Genomic DNA, 19,733 nt, shown 5'->3' with positions numbered 1-19,733 from the left:
TTGCTACCGAAACGAGTTAAAAACCTTCCCGGACTCCGACAGCTGGAAACTGGTGACAATCATACCTACAGGGCTCCTGTTAGGTTTGTTAAAATTAAGTCCTGGGGACGCAAATGAAGTCCTGGAGAAGGCACTCTCTGAAGTCTTCTTAGATGTGAGAGAAAGCGAGAAACAGAGCAAACACCTCGATAGTGACGCCGGCAGAGAGGAAACGAAAGCAGCGAAGCGCAGCCGAGAAGCGCCCGATGCAGATGGCGCTGCGGGGCTGGGGACCCCCGAGGGCTCCCGGATCCCCGGCGTGCCTGCGACCCCCGGACCGGCGAGGCAGAGCCCCGGCACCGCCTCGGACCGAGCCTCCCTCCCCATCGCCCGCTTCCCCGCGATCCCCCCGAGGCTTCGCCCCCCGAACGGCCCCGCGGGGCCGGCACTGCGGAGCGGAGCCCCCCGCGCCCCGACCCGCCTGAGGCGCCGCCGCCCACCTGCCCACGGTCTGGTTTGCCAGCTGCTTCATGCGGTTGAACTGCTTCTTCATGGCGGCGGCCGCTGCCCCGGGCTGCCCGGGCCCCGCCGCTCTGCCCCGGCCACCCCCGGCCCCGCCACCGCCTCCGCCCCAGCACCGCCCGCCCGGCCCGGCCCGGCCCGGCCCGGCCCCCACCGCTTCCGGCCCGGCCCCTCCGCCCGCGTGATCGGAGCCCCCAGGCCGGATGTCCCGCCCAGCGCTGCTGCTCAGCGCTGCGGATCCTCCCGCGCCGTTCTCTCGGTGCTGCCGGGCGCTGCTGCTCTGTCAGGAGCTCTGTGACCGAGCTGCCGGGAGGGATCGCCCGTCCGCGGACAGCCCCAACCCCGCATCCCGCTCTGGGAGCGCCGAGCGGCTCCTGGACTACAGCTCCCGGTTCGCCTTGCTCTACCGCCGCCGCTTCCTGGGCGAGGCGCCGCGCCCCGCGCGCTCTCATTGGGCGCTGTGCATATTAATGAGGGCGCGGACCAATGGCTGCCGAGTTCCGCCGGGCGCTGCCCAATGAGAGGCGGCGGGGGGCGGGCCGCAGGGCGGTGGCAGCGGCCGGGCCCCGCGCGCTCCATGGCGGCCGCTGCCGGCCCCGACGAGGCGGACGAGGCGGTGCGGGGAACGTGCGAGGACGCGTCCGTCTGCAAACGGTACCGGAGCCGGGCCAGCGACCGGGCTGGGCCGGGCCGTGCCTCCGGTGTCACTCCGCACCGGCCACGGCCCCGCGGAGGGGATGGGCAGTGGGGGGAGGCGAGGCTCGAGCTGCTCTCGGGGAGTGGCCCCGGTGTGTCCCGGTGTCTCTGTGTGTTCTCCGGTCCGTCCCGGTGTCCCTGTCCCGGTGTCTCTGTGTGTCCCACTCGGAGCTGGTCCCGGTGTGAATTCCCCGAGTTCCCCGTTCCAAGCACCGGCTCCAGGGTCCCCCAAACCTCCCCCGCTGCTGCCGAGCCCTGCCCGGGGCTTGGCCATAAACCAGCGGCCACTGCCGGCCACAGCCAATAACCTCTGGCAGTTTTTGGTATCTCAGCCAAAAACCAGCTCGGTGTTTTTCAGATATCTTTCCTTCTCTCCCTGCGGGATGGGCACTGCCAGGGGGATGAGTTTCGTTGCCCTCTTGTGTCTGGGTGGGAATTTAATCTCTGTTCTTGCTGGTTGCTTTGGGTTTTGGAGCAGCAGGTCGTTGGGTGGTTGAGATTGGCTGGAGAGGTTTCAGTTGTAAAACTAACTCATAAGTTGTGTTAAAACAGAGTAGCACTGTGCTAAATTGATGTGTAGGAGCTCTGGAATAAATGCAAACACCTTGTCACATAACAGTGTGGAGAAGTAAAGGCTGAATTGTGTGTCTGAGGAGCTGGAGACAGGCAATTCATCTTCTGGGTCCCCCAAGAGGGAATATTTGAGATCTGGATCTTTGCTCACAAAATTTTGTCCAATAGTGAAGACGCCATTAAAAAGATGCCTGTTGAATATGGAAACAGCTAAAATTTCTAACTAAACTTTATATAATCTCTTAATTCAAATAGTTCCATTCATGGAACAAATTTTAAACCATGTCTGCATGTGCACACCCAGGCCAAAGGAACCTTTCCAGCCTATATATCTTTTAGGGTAAATTCTGGTGGCCTTATTTAATAATTCTCTTTTCCCTACTGCTGTACAGATTTGCTGTGAGTGTTGGCTACTGGAAGGACCCTTACATCCAGTATTTTGTGAGACAAGCCAAAGAAAGGAAAGCACCTGAGATCAACAGAGGCAAGTTGGAGCAGGAATGGGGACACCTCAGCTGTCCTGACAAAACCCCTGCACACTGGGACTTAGGGAGCAGAGGGAGTGTGTGAAAGAATGAGACAAGGTTTCTTCACAGCAGTAATTCCATGCTGTAAATGATCTTTTAAATATCAATCTGTGAATCAAACCCCTCTTCCTTTGCTTTCTGTGTTCTGAATGGGCTGTCTCTGTGTGTCCCAGTGCAGGGATCTCCTCAAAGCAGTCAGAAATGTTGGTTTGACCCAGGACAGTTGAGTCTCTGCAAGTGTAGAATTACTCTGCTCTGCTTGAGATGAAACTTGACTAAAACTTGTATTTACCCAAGGAGCTGAGTTTTATCAGTGCATGAGGTTTTGTTTGTAATTAAAAAAGAAAAACAAAAGCACTTAGGTGTGTTAAAAAGAGAGCATTATTCATCCTACAGACTGCCTAAAGATACCCATGAGTGTTAGACATGGAGTATTATGTGACAGTGCTAACTCCCCAGGCTTTGTGTATTATTATTATTATTATTATTATTATTATTATTATTATTATTATTATTATTATGTGCAGGTTATTATGCTCGTGTGCACGGGGTCAGTTACCTGATCAAGGCTTTCCTGGACAAGACAGAGTGCAACTGCCAGATTGTGAATCTTGGGGCTGGCATGGACACCCTGTTCTGGAGGCTGAAGGTAATGAGGGCTGCAGGGACAGCGAGGCTGGGGACAGGGGCTGCTCTGCCACACAGGGGGACAGCACAGCAGGAGCTCTCACACAATCCCAGCATAGCAGGGCTTGGAAGGAATCTTTGGAGCTCATCCTGCCCAGGCAGGGTCACCTGGAGCAGGTGGCACAGGAACGTGTCCAGGTGGGTTTGGGATGTCTCCTGAGGGAGACTCCACACCCTCCAGGCTCTGCCATGTCAGGGCTCTGCTCTTCCCTCTGTCATGGAAAGAGCTTCTTCCTCATGTCGGGTGGAACTTGTTGTGTTTGAGTTTCTGGCCACTGCTCCTCGTCCTGTCCCTGAGCAGAGTCTGGCACCATCCTCTGACACCCCTGGAGGGATTTGTATGGATTGAGGGGATCCCCTCAGCCTTCCCTTCTCCAGACTGACCAGGCCCAGCTCCTGCAGTCTCTCCTCACCACAGAGATGCTCCAGATCCCAAACCATGTCTGTGGCCTCTGCTGGACCCTCTCCTGCAGCTCCCTGTCTTTCCTGGAGGTCAGGACTGGGCCCTGCAGCTGTGGCTCACCAGGGATGAGTGCAGGGTCTCTCCCTGTGCTGCCTCACTTTCCCCACTGGGATTCCAGCTGTGAGTTTATTTATGGAAATCATGGAATCACAGAGTGGTTTGGAAGGAATCTGGGAAATCAGCCAGTCCCACCCTCTGCTGTGGGCAGGGACACCTTTCACCACCCCTGGGTGCTCCAAGCCCCATCCAGCCTGGCCTTGGGATTCAGGGGCAGCCAGAGCTGCTCTGGGCAGCCTGTTCCATGTTCAGGAGTGTTTGTGTGTGTGTGTAATTCATGGAAATTCAGTTATTCAGGTGTTGTATGATAGTATCTTTCTGGGTGAACACACCTCTGAATTTTCTTCTCATTAGCATTGACATTGCTAAATTTGGCTCCTGGAGGGAAGCCTGAGGAGCATTTTCCTTGGTCACAATTCATTGTGTTCTAACAGTGGAAGGGAGACAATTGGTTTTTTTCTGAGATGTGAAGCTTTTATCTTACCTTCATTCCTATCAAAGCTCTGCCAATATCCTGTGATTTTAACAGCTGAACTGGGGCCTGTAATTCCAATTCTTTGTCCTTGCAGAGAGCAGGTGTGGTGTAATGAATGTGCAGAAGCTGGGATCCAGTTCCTGGGGTGTTGAATGCTCTGAGTGCTGGTTCCACATCAAAAACCCACGGGTTGAGAGCCAGAACAGGCAGCAGCATCCAGCACAAAGGGATTGCTGCACAGGGAGAGCCTTGGCACAGCTTCCCCAGCAGGCTGGGAGATTGTGCCAACACGGGATGAAAAGCTTTCCCCTCTTGTAGTGCAGGCTCTTGGTGTGCTGTGGGCTGGAGGAGAGCTGGGATGTGGTCACTGTCTGGGTGAAACTGTGCAAAACATCCCTGGTTCTTCCCCTGGAAGGCTGTGCTGGAAATCGTGGTGGATGCTGTGGCAGTTTGCTGTTGCTGTGCTCTCCCAGATGCACACAGTACATGGCTGCAGTGTGTTTGCTGGGCTGCTGTCTGGCATCAAAATCCTTCTCCTCTCTGCACACATCCCAGCCCCACCTGGACAGGTTCTGGGTCACCTGCTCTGGGTCACCCTGCCTGGACAGGGCTGGGACTGGAGCTCCAAAAGTCCCTTCCAAGCCCAGCTGTCCTGGGATTCTGTGATTACATAATGTGTTAAATAATTTCTTTCATTCTTAGAGAGCATTCTAATGTCTCTCAGCTGCTTTTTGTAGGATTTTAGGGGGTTTAAGCTGTGGGACATTGTTATACCTGTTACAAGTGCCAGCACAAGCCAAACCAGATCTGTTCAGGATTTGAGGTTCTGTCTTGTCCTGTACAAGTGAAACTTGAGTGTCCCTAATTCTAATGTTTCCCTCCAATTCCCAGGATGAAAACCTTCTCCCTAGAAAATATTTTGAAGTGGATTTTCCTATGATCGTTGCAAGAAAAATCCATCATATCAAGTAAGTGTGAGGCCTGTGACTGTCACTCAGTGCCAATATTTCATCTCTGCTGAGAAACCCCTCATGTTCTGGGAAGTGAGGTCCTGGCACAGGGTGCCCAGAGCAGCTGTGGCTGCCCCTGGAAGTGTCCCTGGACAGGGCTGGGAGCAGCCTGGGACAGTGGAAGTGTCCCTGCCATGGCAGGGGTGGCACTGGATGGGCTTTAAGGTCCTTCCCAAACCATTCCAGGCCTGTTCATTGTGCAGGCAGGGTCCCATGCTGGAGAGGGTGATGTGTGGAGGCTTTAGGGAGCCAAGCAGAGCTTGCTCTGTGCAGGGACAGTCTCCTGACAATTAGAGCTGATGAAGTTTTGAAGTTTTCTCTTGCTGTTGAAGAGCTGTGCCCGTTCAGCTGGAGGCAACAACGCTGCTGCTGCATGGGAATATCCTGTAGGAATGAATCCATTAAGGGTTGTTGAGGACACATTACAGAGTACCTGGATTTCTCTTGAAAGATTCTCTCAAAACTTAAAGGAATTGTGTATAAAACTCAGCTCCAACTTCAAACTTGCAAAGGTTTTCCAGCAGAGGGCAGAGATATTCCCTTGGCTGCTTTTGGCACACACTCACACAGACACACACATATATATAGATATATGTTAAGAAAAAAAGCTGTAAGCACACTGTTAAACAGGCTTAACTGCTCTGAGATGCTTCTTCCTTCTTCCCACAGATCAAAACCTCCCCTGTCAAAACCAATTATGGAATCCCATTCAGGGGACTCTCTTCTAATAGGTGAGTCATCTTCAAACTCAGTCAGTGATGTACTGCAGCACTTTTAAAACTTTTCTGATCATTTTGTTCTGCTATGTGGGCAGGCTTTTAATGTTTGAAATGCTGTTTGGACAGAGAATTGGGAGGGAAAAGAGGCTTTTTTCTTCTTACAGACTCCTGCCCATTTGTTCTGTGTCATGTTGGAAATGTCTTCTCTTTAAATGGTTTTATTCTGGCAGAAAGTTGTTGGGTTTTTTCTTTTTCTCTCATATGTAGCTCCTTTTCTGTCACAGGAAAAGAAAAAGTGCTACAGAGAGGCATGGATACTGGATGAAAATATCTGTTGAGTGTTTATCTGCTTTCTGTCTCATTAAGAGCACAAATCTTTACATTTAGCAGACTTCTCACAGCAGAAACACAGCATGCACAGTCCAGGCTCACGAGCCAGTGCTGTTTGTTGCATTTTGGTATTAAAAGGATAATAATTTCGGGTGGTGTGGTGTGGTTGTACTCTCTTGGTTTCTGACCTCGTTGGAACAGAAGGTTCTGGACTCCCCATCCCTGGCAGTGCCCAAGGCCAGCCTGGGACAGTGGGAGGTGTCCCTGCCATGGCAGGGGTGGCTCTGGATGATCTCTAAGGTCCCTCCCAGCCCAAGCCATTCTGTAATTGTATGTTTGTGTCAGGACTGCACTTGAAAACCTTTTTACTTGTGGAAAATTCCCTGGATTCCATTGAGTCGGTGTTCTCAGTGCAGATGCTGAGGTGTTGCAGCTGCCTTGGACAATTTAGGAGGGGCAGCAATTCCCACATGCAGCACAGAACTGCTCTGTGTGGGCAGGTGTGACCCTGGCAGAGCCTGCTGTGCCCACCTGTGGCCCCTTCCGTGGGCACAGTTCCAGCCCAGGCTCTGCAGATTTTATTGCTGCACATGATTGGGTCTTCACTTCCCAGCCCTGCAGGTGTCCTTTGGAGGGCAGAGTTCTCCTTTGTACCCTCAGGCCCCCAGAGATGAAAGCCCAGAGCCCCAGCTGAGAAAAAAGGTTCCTGGGGGCCCCTGGGTTCCCCTCCTGTCCCCAGGGAGATCTGCAGTGTCCCAGAGGCACCCCTGGGTCTGTGTTGTGTTCCTGAGGAGCTGCAGGTACACCTGGAGCAGCAGAACACCTGCAGACCGTGCAGGCTGTAGTCTGTTCACTGGGCTGTACTGGTCACACTGGTTCCCCTGGAGCTGCTGCTCTGCTTCCTGCTCAGTGCTGGCTGTTAAAGCTCCAGAGTCCCAGCCCTGCAGGTGTAGCTCTGCTGCCCCAAGGTCTTTGGGATGGAGCAGCAGGTCCAGGACATGTTGGAGGTGTTGTGGAGCTGTGGTTTGAACTGAGCCCCAGGCACAGATCCCTGTGAGCTCTGCTTTGAGGATCAGTGAATGCAAGTGCCAGAAGAGGTGCTGGGATAGGCAGATAAACCAAACAGGTGAGCAGGGAGTTGTTACACACCTAAAAGGACCTGGCTCAGCTGCTGGTCGGTCTGTGCCCTCCCGTGGGACAGCCTGCAGCTGCAGGGTTGTGGCTCAGGGTGGCAAATCCAGGGAACCCCAAGGCAGCAGGAGTGATGTCTGTGCTGAACACATCTAACAGACAGACTTCGTGGAGCACAGGGATCACAGGGAGTGTTGAGGAAGAGTCACCGTGGCTTTTGGAAAGGTAAATTGTGCTTCCCACATCTGTTGGAGCTCTCCAAGTCAACGTATCTATGGGAAAAGGACATCAGTGCAGTGCTGGGATTTCAAGAATGTGTTTTGACTGTGTCCCATGCCAAAGTGTGCCAGAGAAATGGCACAGTGGTTGTGGGGAGGGAATGGTTCTCATATGGATGAGGAGCTGGGATGGAGGGCCAGCATATGTTGTTCATTTTTGTTATGGAAGAGATGGAGATCTGTGCTTGAGGATATGTTGTTGTTCAACACTAAGAAAAATTTGGGAAAATAGTGATTAGTAAGTGGCAGCTTGTTGGCAAATCTGAACTCTGAAGAGTGGAAAAGAACTGTAGAAGTATCTTGTGAAATTAGTGACTTGATGATGATTTCAATGTGGATTAATAGAAAGTGATGCACATGGGGGGAAAAACAGTTTGTGCCTCACATGTAAATGATTATTGCTGCCTTCCTGCAGGATCTGGGTATTAGAATAAATAGCTGGATGAAAGCATGAGCTCACTAATGGTCCAGAAATACAAAGTAATTTTAAGTATTTTTGAGAAAATGCTAGAAAACAACTTTAATGCCAGTGTTGGTAGGTGTTTCCTCTCTTAGACTTTTTCCTTTGGAGCTGCTGTTGGCCTCTGGAAGGCTGGGTATCATCCTAGGGAGACCTTTGCTCTGACCTGCTTCTGCTCTTAGGCTGTGCAGTATTGTGGGATCCCACCTGGCACAGGGGAGCAGCAGTGCCAGGTAGGGAAATGTTACACATTTCTGTAGGATGTGGAGCAGGATTTTAGAATCCTGTCCCTCCTGTGCCTGCTCCCCACAGCAGCTCACACTCCTGTGTCTGCTCCACCAGGAACGATTCGTTCAGATTGTTTGGAATTTGGGTTTTGGATTGACACAATTTAGATTCTCTCACTGCTTTTCTGCTCACCCTGGGTTTAGTGATGGCACAGAGCTGTGCCAACACAGAGCTGTGCCAGCACAGAGCTGTGCCAGCACAGCTTCACAGCATCAGGGCAGCTGGGCAGTGGCCAGAGCTGGTGCCCAGGAATGCAGGTGGTGACTGGACAGCCCCAGGGACAGCAGGGACATCCCTGTGGCAGCACCCCAGCACGGTGTTCTCCACGTTCACTGGCACTGCCTGGTGGGTGCTGCTGTGCTGGGAGGGCAGTGCTGCACCTCTGTGACCTTGGCAGGTGTAAACTGTACCTGGTGAGCTGTTCCCATGTGTGCCCCTCACACCTCTGTCTTGTCTAGGCCAGCTTGGGCACTCGGTTATTTCAGTTTTCCTCCATCCCAGACTTTCTTGTGACCCAGTGTGAGTGTCAGGGGCTGGCCCTGAGCTCCCAGGAGCAGCTGAGTGTGTGGCAGTGCCCTGCTGGGCTGCAGGGGCTGCTGCTTTGTGTAAAAGCTGCCAGAGATACCTTAGCATGAAAATCCTAATGAAATCTCTTTGAGTCGATAGTATCCTGCATGCTGTCTCTTGGAAAACCTCCAGGAAATTGTTGCACTAATGTGAGAAGAGAGTAAGAGAGGAAAGCCGAGTTGTTGTGGCAGAGCTGGGTGTGCCTGGAGGCTGCAGTGCTGCCCCAGCAGCTGGGAGGGCCTGGGGCCTCCCTCCAGCCCTGCAGTTTCTTCTCCTAACAGTGCTGGGAAGAAAAGATTCGATGTGCTGAGGTCAAAAGGCAGCAGAAGCAGCTCCTGCTACTGCTCAGTTCCTACGAGCTTATCTTGCCCTGTGACTGTGACATTTGAACCGTTTGTGTTGTTACCTCTGTGCCAAAGTCACGGCAAACAAACACAGAGCGTGTGGCCAGGGCAGAGCATTGTCTATTGATTATTCCTGGAGAGCTGAGCCTGCCTGGGGTGTGGGGCTCATCCTTCTCCATCCCCTCTCTTGTATTTCTCAAATTAAATCTGAGTTTGGTGTTTCTCAAACCTTCATTTCAGCCAAGTGCAGAGAGAATCTTTGTACCTGGCTGGGTGTGAGCATCACACAAATGCCCAGGGCAGCTCTAGAGGGGAACACCCACCCAAACAAAAATCTCACTAAAAAAACAACACGAGGTGGTGGTGCCTGGGTAGGAATTAGTGCCTGGAATATGGAATTTTCAGTGGTTTAAGCCACCAAATGTCACTGGCTGTGCCAGCACTAGGGCAGCTGGCCTGAGTCACAGCACTGCAGCAAGAATGAACAGAGGGGTTTGAACACACTCACAAAACCAATTCAGTTAAAACAAACTCTTGTTCCTCAGAGGAAATCAATGGGGACCACGTGGCTGTGCTGCCAGGCTGGAACTTGGTTTTCTTTTTCCAGCTGCCCCGTGGATGGGCAGGAATTGTAAAATCCATTTGCAGCAAGGCAGCAGATTGCTCACTTTGATACTTCACAGAATGTCCTGAGTGGGAAGGGACCCACAGGGAACATCCCAGCACAGCCCCAGGAATCTCCAGCTCTGCAATAAGGTAGGAGTTGGTGCCAGACCATGGCCCAGCAGTTTTGGGGATGTTTGTGGGTGGATTTCTGGATTTCTGCCCTCCAGGCTGGGGACAGGGACACTGCCCTGCAGTCAGGGATTGTTTGCTCCCTAAGGGGGAGGTGATGGAGCAGTTCAAGTTTGCCTGGTTAAGTCTGATGAGACTGAAAAGAGGGAAATCGAGGTGAGATACTGAGGAGAAATCCTTCCCTGGCACAGGTTCCCAGAGCAGCTGTGGCTGCTCCTGGATCCCTGGAATGTCCCAGGCCAGGCTGGAGCAGCCTGGGACAGTGGAAGGTGTCCCTGCCCATGGCAGGGGTGGCACTGGATGATCTCTCTGGTCCATTCCAACCCAAAGCAATTCAGGATTTTATGACAAAAATGGTGAATCAGTGTGGTATGAGCAAAACACGTTTACTTCCACCTTGGAGTCTGTGCTCTTCTTCTGGAGCACTTAAAAAGTTTTGTGGTTTATTTCTGGCTTTTATTTCTGTTCTGCAGTGCTGTATTTGTGTGTCCAAGCCTCCAAAGCTGGACAGGGAGCTGGCATTAATTCCCTACTAATTGTGGTGGCTGACGCTCGCTGTGCTGTATCCATGGACAGAAACCAACCCTATTTAAACACTTCCCTGTGTGTGGTGGGGTTTTTGGGTGGCTTTTTTTGATGCCATTATCATGGCCTTGATGTAATCACTTAAATAGAAGGGTGTGGGAAGTAGTAAAGCTATTACAGAACATGCACATGGAAAAAAACCTTGACTCAAAATGTTGAATCATTCAACATACTGCACAACTTTTTTTTTTTTTTTTTTTTTTTTTTTTTTTTTTTTTTTTTTTTCTCTTTTCTTCCCTTGTAACTCTTTTTCTGAACTGTTTCTGATTCCTGGATCTGCTCCCAAGTGTTGCTGGAATGGCAGCTATTGTGGCTAGTGCTACTTTCAAGGAGTTGGTCACTTGAAAACTGAGCAGAGGTGCATCCTCTGCAATGCTGGATCAATTGGGAAAACCCACACTTGTCCCCAGTTTTTTTGTTTCCTTCTCCTGAAATGGAAACTCCTCTCATTCTGCCCCTCCAGCCACTTGGACTCTCTTGTCTCCTCACTCAGGCTGTGCCAGGGGAGGCTCAGGTTGGAATTTCTCCATGGAAAAGGGTGACCAGGCACTGGAAGGGGCTGCCCAGGGAGGTCTGGAGTCCCGTGCAGGAAAGCTGAGATGTCCCAGAGCCATCCCAGTGCTCCTGCAGGACTTGGGCAGTGGCTGGGTGAGATGGAGCCCTGGGGAGGTGCCTGCTGTGGCCCCTGGGCTCCTCTGGCTGCATCCATTGCTGCTGCCTGTCACCATTATTGATGGCAAGCTGCTCCTGCCAGCTGTGCCAGCTGTGCCAGGGGCTCCTTGGCCTCTGGAGTTTGTCTCTGCTTCATGCTGGGAATCACCCACAGAAATCCACAGGATCCTGCTTTATCCCAGGGGAATATCTGTTGCTCAGAATACCTTCTCTAATTTGACTCTTTCCTTAAGTACCACCACTAAATCATACCCAAAGGCCCCAAGTCTGTGTCTGCTCCCCATATTTGTTATATAATTACATGTATAGCTAATTTATATGGCTATATCTGTTGTTAATATTTGAAATATTGTCACTTAGCTTCGTTTTTCAGACATGGATGTACTTTTATATAGTTCCTATGTACATACATCGGGCCATCTAAGAAGACTCTCCAAACAAAACAAAAATCCTGCCTTTAATCTTCCCATTTTTCTTCTCTCTGCATTCCTGGAAACCATGGTAACAGCTGGGATAACCTCTCTGCTTCAGCATGGCTGCAGAGGGAGAGAGGAGCCTCAGTGCAGGGTCTGCTGGTGATGGAGCCCTGCAAAACACAACCAGGAAGGGAAAATTCATCTTTTAAAAAGAGGAGTTTGCTGCTTATAGTTTGGTGTAACTGACTGAACTTTGGCTCCCAGTTCCTGTGTTCCTGTGTAAATTTTTTTTTTTTTTTTTTTTTTGATTCACAACTCCAGCATCCTTCTCATTTGTCATGTTTGTCTCTCCAAATTTCTGCCTGGCAGATTCCCACAGCCTGGACTCCAGTCGATATTCCATAGTGGGAGCAGATCTTCGATTCTCATCAGACCTGGAGGAAAAGCTAAAGAAACATGGCTTGGATGTACAGTAAGATCTGAGGGGTTTTGGTAGATACAGATATCTACAGTGAGATCACAGGCTTTTGATATATATATATTTTTTATACATACAGTAAGATCATAGGGTTTTGATATATTTTTTTTATTACATACAGTAAGATCATAGGGTTTTGATATATACAGTAAAATCACAGGGTTTTAATTGGGTTTTTTTTTAATGGGGCCTTGCTTGTCCAAGGCCAGGTTGGGCAGGGCTTGGAGCTGGAATAGTGGGAGGTGTCCCTGCCCATGGCACTGGGTGCTCTCTGTGATCCATCCCAGGATTCTGGGATTTCTGAATTTTATCTCTCTCATTATTTTCTCTGGCCTCCTCTCTTAACCCCTTGTTGTTCCCTAAACCTTTTGGTTGGACTGCAGTGGAGCCCTTGGATCTGAATCCCAGAGCTCCTCTGGGGTTTTCTTGTTCAACATGAGGCTTTGGGGGGGCAGGAGTTGAGTTTCTGAGTGGATGATGGACAGACCTTTCAAATGTAAGCAATATAAATAGCAGAGATCTGGCTGGGTGGGAGAGAGCATATGGGGAAGCAGAATGCATCAAATTGCCATTTAATTCTTTACACTTCCATCCTCTGAAATGTTGCCTTGCTTGCCTACATTGCTGCTCCTTGTGGAATTTCTCCTGCTTCTAGTGACTTTTTTTCCCCTTTCATTCCAGCAATTAAAAGCAAACTCAATAATTGTGAAGAAAATCACTTGTGTGGATGTCTATTTTTGTTGTTTTGTGGATGGAGGGGGAAGAGGCAACGTGCAAACTATAGATTACATTTTGTTAGATAATAATATATGAAGATTGTTTTACAGATACTGAACAAATTTCTCTAATTAAAATTCTTCTTAGAACTTTTTTTAAAGAGAAAACTTTTTTTTTTTTTTCAGTTTGTAATTAATGCCTGATTTCACTGATCTCTGCAGGAGTGTGAGCTGTGTGTCCTGCAGAGGGGATTGAACTCTGCTCTGTGCTCAGGGCTGGCTTTGGGGAGGTTGATCCCTAAAATCTCTGGTTCACAACCACGGGAGTCTCCTGTGCTTCATTAATTCACAGCTGCCAGGAAGCCCAGTTTTCCTCAATGTGCTGCAGAGATTTCATTCACTCTTCAGTGCCTAGTTGATAAAAAATGGAGCTCTTTGAGGAAATTCTGGGGACATGAAGTGACTTGCTTGCTCCCAATCCTTAGCAGATTTTTTTTTTTCTTGTTCCTTTGCTGGCAGTCATGCTCTGCTTTGGTTTTGTTTTGCAGTTTGCCAACGCTGCTGGTGGCCGAGTGTGTGCTGGTTTACATGACCCCCCAGCAGTCTGCAGACCTGCTCAGGTGGGCAGCAAACACCTTCCCCGTGGCCATGGTTATCAATTATGAGCAGGTAAAACCAAAGGGGCATTTTTAGAGCTGCATTGTTGTCATTAAAATGGCTCTCGTGGGTGGGAGTTGTTGAGGAATGAGAGTGGGCCATGTCCTTTTGTAGAAACAGCAATTTCTGCTGGGTTTCTGTAGTAATGTGTTTTAACTTGGAGCTTGGTTAGCTCATTGTAGAGAAAATACAGCAATTCTGAAAGACAATTTCTGGACTATGTTGAAGCAAAATAATTGAGACTTAATCCACATGTGCAAAAAAAAACCCATAGAATATTGATTTAGCTGAAGCAGAGGGAAAAGCAATGATGCTGAGTGCTGGCTCTGGGTGTATAACATTACATAATTACCTCTGTGTTCTTTGGCAAAGTGGAGCAAAAATCACATCAGCATGAACTCTGGTTCTCCCTGTGCAAGTGAAACACTGCCTCGGGGGAACTGGGTGGCTCCAGGAATTAGGAACAGCCTCTTCCGAGCTGGAAATCACTGCTGGAGAGCTGAAGGAAGTTGCTGAGAGCTGGAATCAGAGGCAGCTCTGCCAGCCCTGGTGCCCACGGGGGCAGTGGCACCGTCCCCTGGCACTGGGGCTGCTCCTGAGGAGGAGGAGGAGGAGGAGGAGGAGGAGGAGGCAGTGGGGAGTGAGAGGTGCTGTGAGGATGTGCCACTCGCTGCCATCACCCTGTGCATTCTGCGATGTGGCAGCCGCAGGGTTGGAGCAGGCTCCTGCTTTTCCCCCTGGCTGTGCTGTGGTGGGAAGGGGGAACCTTTTTGTGTCTTTGTGTCCCCGAGGTGAACATGGGGGATCGCTTCGGGCAGATCATGATCGAGAACCTGCAGCGCCGGCACTGCAACCTGGCTGGGGTGGAGCTCTGCAGCTCCCTGCACTCCCAGGTGAGTCCACACAGCCCTGGGGGTGGCACCGAGCTGTGGCAACCTGGCTCTGAGTTGTGTGTGCCCCGTGGGGCAGGCACTGAGCCCTTTGCTGGGGGCACGGTTTGGGGTGGAAGGGACCTTCCAGCTCATCTTGTTCCAAGCCCTGCCATGGCAGGGACACTTCCACTGGTGCCAGGCTGCTCCAAACCCTGTCCAGCCTGGCCTGGGACACTGCCAGGGATCCAGGGACACCCACAGCTTCTCTGGGCACCCTCCCAGGGAACAATTCCTGCCCAAGATCCCATCCAGCCCTGCCCTCTGGCAGTGGGAGCCATTCCCTGTGTCCTGTCACTCCATCCTTTGTAAACAGTCTCTCTCCATGTTTCCATGGCTCCTTCAGGTCCTGGCAGGTCACAGTTAGGTCACCCCAGAGCTGAATGTCGGTGGTTGCACAAAACCTCCTGGTCAGAGCCCAGCCCTGCCTGGCCCTGCAGGGATCGGCAGCAGAGGTTCAGGGAAGAGTTTGGGGGCTTTCAAAGGACAGGTCAATCAGCTGAAATCCCGAGGGGGAGAAGCTGTGCTCTGGCTTTTCCCTGGACTCCTGTGAGAGCTGTGCTGCCCTTTGTGTTCCAGAGGGAGAGGCTGCTGGCAAACGGCTGGGAGGACGCCCGTGCCATCGACATGATGAAGGTGTACAGCTTCCTGCCACAGGCTGATGTCAAAAGGTACCACTTTGGCACCCCAGAGTCACCTTCAGATGCCATTTCCAAGGTCCTTCCTGTCCTTGTGTAGTGTGGGATCCCCTGGTGTGACAGAGGAGGCTGCAGGCAGGTGCTGCCCAGGGAGCCACAACATTCCTGCAGCTCTGCAGGATAATCCAGCCTGCATGGATGATCCAGGGGGTGAACACTGCCAGGAGCAGACTGAAGCAGTGATGGCTTATTTGGGTGTGACAGAAGGCATCTCATGACAGAAATTTGCAGATGGAAGATGGCACAGAAATTCTGTGTTGACTTTTTGCAGTCCCCAAGATGTTCCTTGTGAGGATTTTGCCTGGGGTTAAAGCACGACACGTTGAAATCATGAGGGGGAGATTGCTGGGTCTGTAGAACTCAGAGCACAGAGCAGGGACTAAAGGCTGTTAACAGTCACTGATCTGCCTGGGTTTTGTTAATATTTCTGCATTAAATGCTAAACAGTGGGAAATTTTAAGGAGTAACTTCTTAGGGACATAATGTGAAATGTGAATTGCTGTGAGTCATTCATGGTTGGAATTAGCTGAGCCAAGTTACCTTGGTCAAAATATTCCTGTATGGGGGTTTCTCAAAGCCTGGAACTGAACAGGTGAGAGTGGAAATCAGAGGTGGTTTAAATAGGAACAGGGATGTGTGGTGGGACCATATGGCTCTGGTGGAGACACAGAGCTCGTGCTTTCTCTGCAGCATTTTTGGCTACCTTGGATCTGTTCAGCTCCTTGCACTTGTTCCACATGCCAGGAAATAGGGTTATGTAAACTGTGTCCTCCAGTATCACTGAGGAAAAGGCTTTTTCTTCAGAAAAATCTTGCCCAGAGTGTTCCTCTGCAGCCCTTCACACCTGGGGCTGCATTTGGGAACTTTTGCCCCTTTAGATCCCAGGTACTGTGAGGGATGAGTCCTGGAACAGGGAATTGAGGGATGAGGAGCTGAAAGCAGCCTGTGTGTCACTTGTTCCGTGCATTGGCAGGGGTGGGAGCAGTGGTGGCATCATGGACAAATACCTGTAATTATTCTGATTATTCCCTGCCTTTCTGGCCATACTTTTCACTCCCATGGAGTGTACAGTTCAGTAAAAATTCTGCTGAGAGTCCAGCTCAAATCCCAACTTTGATTTTATTCTTACAGAATAGAAGCCCTTGAATTCCTGGATGAAAAGGAACTGTTTGAACAACTGATGCAGCACTACTGCATCTGCTGGGCTTCCAAAGACAGCAGCAACCTGGGTAAGGTTCTCCTGCCCTGGAAATGTCCTGGAAATGTCCTGTGGGAGGGCTGGGATGTCCCACCACGTGTACCCAGAGCTCCCCTGGTCCAGGAGAACCTCCCAACTGGGGGATTGTTCCTCCACAACCTTTGGGGGGTTTATGGGCACCCAAGTGGGGAGCCTGTCCAGTAGAGGGGAGCTGGAATTTTTCCACCAGAAGATGCCGTATGGGTTACTTTAAATAACTGCCTGCTTTATCCCATCAGTGCTAATTGAAAGGTTTACAAATCCCATGCATGGGAAGTGCCATATGGGCACATGGTATATGAAGGCACAGTGTCCTGACAACACAAAAATAAATTTGTATTACTTATCCCAGGCTTCTCTGCACTGTCCCCATTTGCAGCCATCTGACACTGAAGTTTTTCCACACCTCTTTCTCCCTGGGGGAAAAAAAAAAAAATTCCCTCAGAAATTAACTCTTTTACCTGATCCTTTTGTTGTTAAAATTCTGTCTCTCCTGGACTGGAATTTCTGTGAAAGAGAGAGACTTGATTTAGGCTTTCTGTAGCATTTGGATATTGCTGCTGCTCAAGAAGTGATAAAATGAGGGGAATTGTTTGGCTGAAGGATGGATGGCCACAGCCTGGATTTGTCCAGATTAACTCTGTTGCAGTCACAGTTTATCTCAACTTATGGCTGCAATTTTAGGGACTTCAGTCTTTCCAGAAAACCTCTGTCTGCCACTTGTATCATTTATTCCCCTTCATCCTCTCTGCCCTTTCCCTGCTCCTGATAGAATATCCAAGAGCAGCTTTTATTGCTGTTATTTTATTGACTGTTCCTCAGCAAATGGGAATAGATTTGATCTCTGCAGGCCTGGCTGGCCAGCAAAGCCTCTGGTAAAAGGAGATTTTCATAGAAAAACTGCTAAAAGGAGCTGTGGCAGAGCTGCTGCCTTGTGGTGGTGCTCTCCTGAATCCTCCAGAGTTCTGAGCCCAAAATCACCTGTCCAATGGGCATGGCATGGATGTGCCTTAATCTAAAGCAGGGCTCTTTTATCCAGTGTGAATTTACTGCTCTCAGTCGTGGTATTTCCTCTGCTTTGTCTTCCTGATTTCATGGGCAGACCCTGAGGTTCCTGAGCATTGTGTTGTTCCTTCTGCCATGAATAACTGCAAATTGCCTTGGTCGAATTAATTGCTGCATGACAACCAAAAAAGGGATAAAAAAGTACAGCCCAACCTTTTTCCTGCTTTCCTCACCCCAAATCCTTTATGTTTAAGTTGAAAGAAATGAAACAACTCTCAAAGCATCTTTTCTTGCCGTGTGTAACTGAGCTGGTTTCAGTGAAGGGGCAGGGAGGGTAAGAATAAATAAATAAATTAATAAATACATTAAAAAAATCATAAATTTATTGCTCCAAATCTCTCTTTCTCTTCACACAGGTCTGGCAAACATCGACTTCTGAGCCTGCAGGGAGGGGAGTCCTGGGGAGCCCCGTGACTGCCCTGGCTCAGGCCAGGACAGGGAAGGGATGGGAATTGCCCCAGGCTGGGGCTGGGCCGGGCCTGGTGCCTTGGGGTGGTTCCAAGGAATATTTTCTGTGAGCAGGACTTGCACAAGGTGTCAGTAACTCCTGTTTCAAGCTTGCCTTCCTTAGTTTCAAACTGAAAGTGAAGTGTTCTTGGACTCTTTTGATTTCCCTGTCTGTGTTTTTGTGGATGTGTGACACGTGTTTGTGACAGGAGAGGGTGCCTGCCTGAGCAGGGAGGGAATTCTGTGCATTTTTGTTCTCTTCAGGTCTCATTTGGATGAAGTGGCACCGTGGTGGCTTCTCCAGGGTTCAGTGCTGTGCAAGGCTGTCCCTGCTGGGTGCTCTGGGAGGGGAAGGAGGAGGAGGAGGAGGAGGAGGGTCCTGGCTGTGCTCAGTGATGTCCCAGCAACTGGAAAATAGACTCAATTGAACTGGGAAGGGCTTAGCTTGTGGTTTCAGCACTGGGATGCTGAAGAAAGAAATTAATCTCAATTTGCACTGCTTCTGGTAGTATCTTTACACCAGTTCCTCCTTCTCTCTTTCCCCTTAAAAGAAGCAAAACGAAATCTCAACAGCAATGAAAGCCCTTGTCCTGTTGTTTGAAATTGAATCTTGCAACCTTCCTATGAGAAAAATAATAAATGTTTAGTATTTATAATTTGTCTCGTTTTACTTGCTAGAAATGAGCAGTTTCTGTCTGGTTTTGTGACATTTTTCCTCTCACCCGATGCCTCACCAGGAGTATTTTTTTAAAGGAGTTGCTGTCAGGCCCAGGAAAGCTCTGGATGCTCCTGGATCCCTGGAAGTGCCCAAGGTCAGGCTGGACAGGACTTGGAGCTGCCTGGGACAGTGGAAAATGTCCCTGTCATGGCAGGGCTGGCACTGGGTGGGCTTTGAGGTCCCTTCAACCCAAACATTCTGGGATCCTGTGAAATGACCTTTCCTTCAGGGATTAAAAATGAGCCCAAGCCCAGCCCTGCAGCCCCTCTGATTCCTGAGCAGGCCCTGATGCCCAGAGGCACCAACACTGCCCTGCTCCTGTCTTGGGAATTAAAAGGAATTCAGAGTTGTATGAAATCTCTACAATCAGTTTAATTTTGGGACCACGTTTCCTCAGCCTCCTGTAGCATCTTTGTGAGTGGGAGCTGGAGCTGTACCTGCCCTGGAACCTCCAGATCTGTTCCTTTGGAGCTGCTCCCACCTGAGCTGGTGCAGTTTTCATCTCAGTGGGTTTGAACATGGCTCATTGCAGAGATGGCCTGGGCTCCATCAGCCTTTTGTGTGTTTTTAATCACAATTTCATCCCTTTGTGTTTGGGAATAATGTCTCTGCTCCTCAGTTCTATTTTGTGTAATTTGCTCCCCTAAATGGAGAATGTGGCCCTGGAGCAGAGCTGCTGCTGTGGGGTGAGAGGAACCACAGTGCCTCAGTTTGCTTTTGCATTCCCAGCTGGGAGAAGGGAAATCACTCCTGCAAAAGCTCTCCCAGGCTCTGCTGGGTGTTGGCAGCAGTGGTGAGGAAATTGGGTCACCCTGTGCTCCAGGGTTCCAGCAGGATCAAAGGAGTTGGGATCCCTGGCAGCTGCTGGGGGAGGACAGGGTGGGCAGCTCAGGGTTGTGCTGACTGAAGCAGAGGAATCAATCTTGCAGCTGTCCCCAGGGAAGGTTGGGATGGGGAGGGTGCTGCTGGAGCAGAAGCTGCTGGCTCAGGAAGTTTTTCCAGGCAGGAAGGTTCCAGCCCTCTGCTGCTGTGGGATGTGGGATCCCTGGGGCTCTGCCTCTCCTCCTGCCCCAGCCTGGCCTTTTTCCTGAGGGGTTGGTACTGATGGGGGGTGACAGAAAATTCATCCCTGAGAGTCACAGAATGGTTTAGATTGGAAGGAGCCTTTAAGTCCCATGGCAGGGACACCTCCCACTGTCCCAGGGTGATCCAAG

General features: G+C 50.4%; 2 protein-coding genes across 12 annotated transcripts in view; one reads left to right on the top strand and one right to left on the bottom strand.

Moving 5' to 3' along the window:
• ARHGAP17 (Rho GTPase activating protein 17) overlaps positions 1–604 on the bottom strand; it is a 39,984-nt gene extending 39,380 nt beyond the window's left edge. For 7 of the 11 annotated variants that reach the window (XM_088174170.1, XM_088174171.1, XM_088174173.1 and 4 more), the window contains exon 1: positions 480–603. In XM_088174170.1, the coding sequence (XP_088030296.1) occupies positions 480–532 (53 nt within the window). In that variant the 5' untranslated portion in view covers positions 533–603. Of the gene's footprint in view, positions 1–479 lie in introns of all 11 variants that reach the window. The other 4 variants (XR_015807153.1, XR_015807154.1, XM_014886388.2 and 1 more) reach the window with 3 other exon arrangements.
• A 419-nt stretch (positions 605–1,023) lies between these two features.
• Positions 1,024–18,457, top strand: LCMT1 (leucine carboxyl methyltransferase 1). The gene is made up of 11 exons (XM_014886395.2): positions 1,024–1,155; positions 2,163–2,254; positions 2,825–2,946; positions 4,871–4,947; positions 5,659–5,720; positions 11,944–12,046; positions 13,317–13,437; positions 14,217–14,318; positions 14,934–15,025; positions 16,184–16,281; positions 17,711–18,457. The coding sequence occupies exons 1-11, from the start codon at positions 1,079–1,081 to the stop codon at positions 17,731–17,733; spliced, it is 969 nt and encodes a 322-aa protein (XP_014741881.1). The 5' UTR covers positions 1,024–1,078; the 3' UTR covers positions 17,734–18,457.
• The last annotated feature ends 1,276 nt before the right edge of the window (positions 18,458–19,733 follow it).

Source organism: Sturnus vulgaris, chromosome 16 (assembly GCF_052056855.1).
Source record: "Sturnus vulgaris isolate bStuVul1 chromosome 16, bStuVul1.hap1, whole genome shotgun sequence".
Classification (NCBI taxonomy): Eukaryota; Metazoa; Chordata; class Aves; order Passeriformes; family Sturnidae; genus Sturnus; species Sturnus vulgaris.
This window is presented reverse-complemented; position numbering and strand designations above follow the sequence as displayed.

Bases quoted from the DNA above. Each gene is read 5' to 3' on its own strand.
- LCMT1 (XM_014886395.2), top strand. From the start codon at position 1,079: ATGGCGGCCGCTGCCGGCCCCGACGAGGCGGACGAGGCGGTGCGGGGA. The intron at 12,047-13,316 runs GTAAGATCTGAG...TTTGTTTTGCAG, and splicing joins AAACATGGCTTGGATGTACA to TTTGCCAACGCTGCTGGTGG. The intron at 16,282-17,710 runs GTAAGGTTCTCC...CTCTTCACACAG, and splicing joins CAAAGACAGCAGCAACCTGG to GTCTGGCAAACATCGACTTC.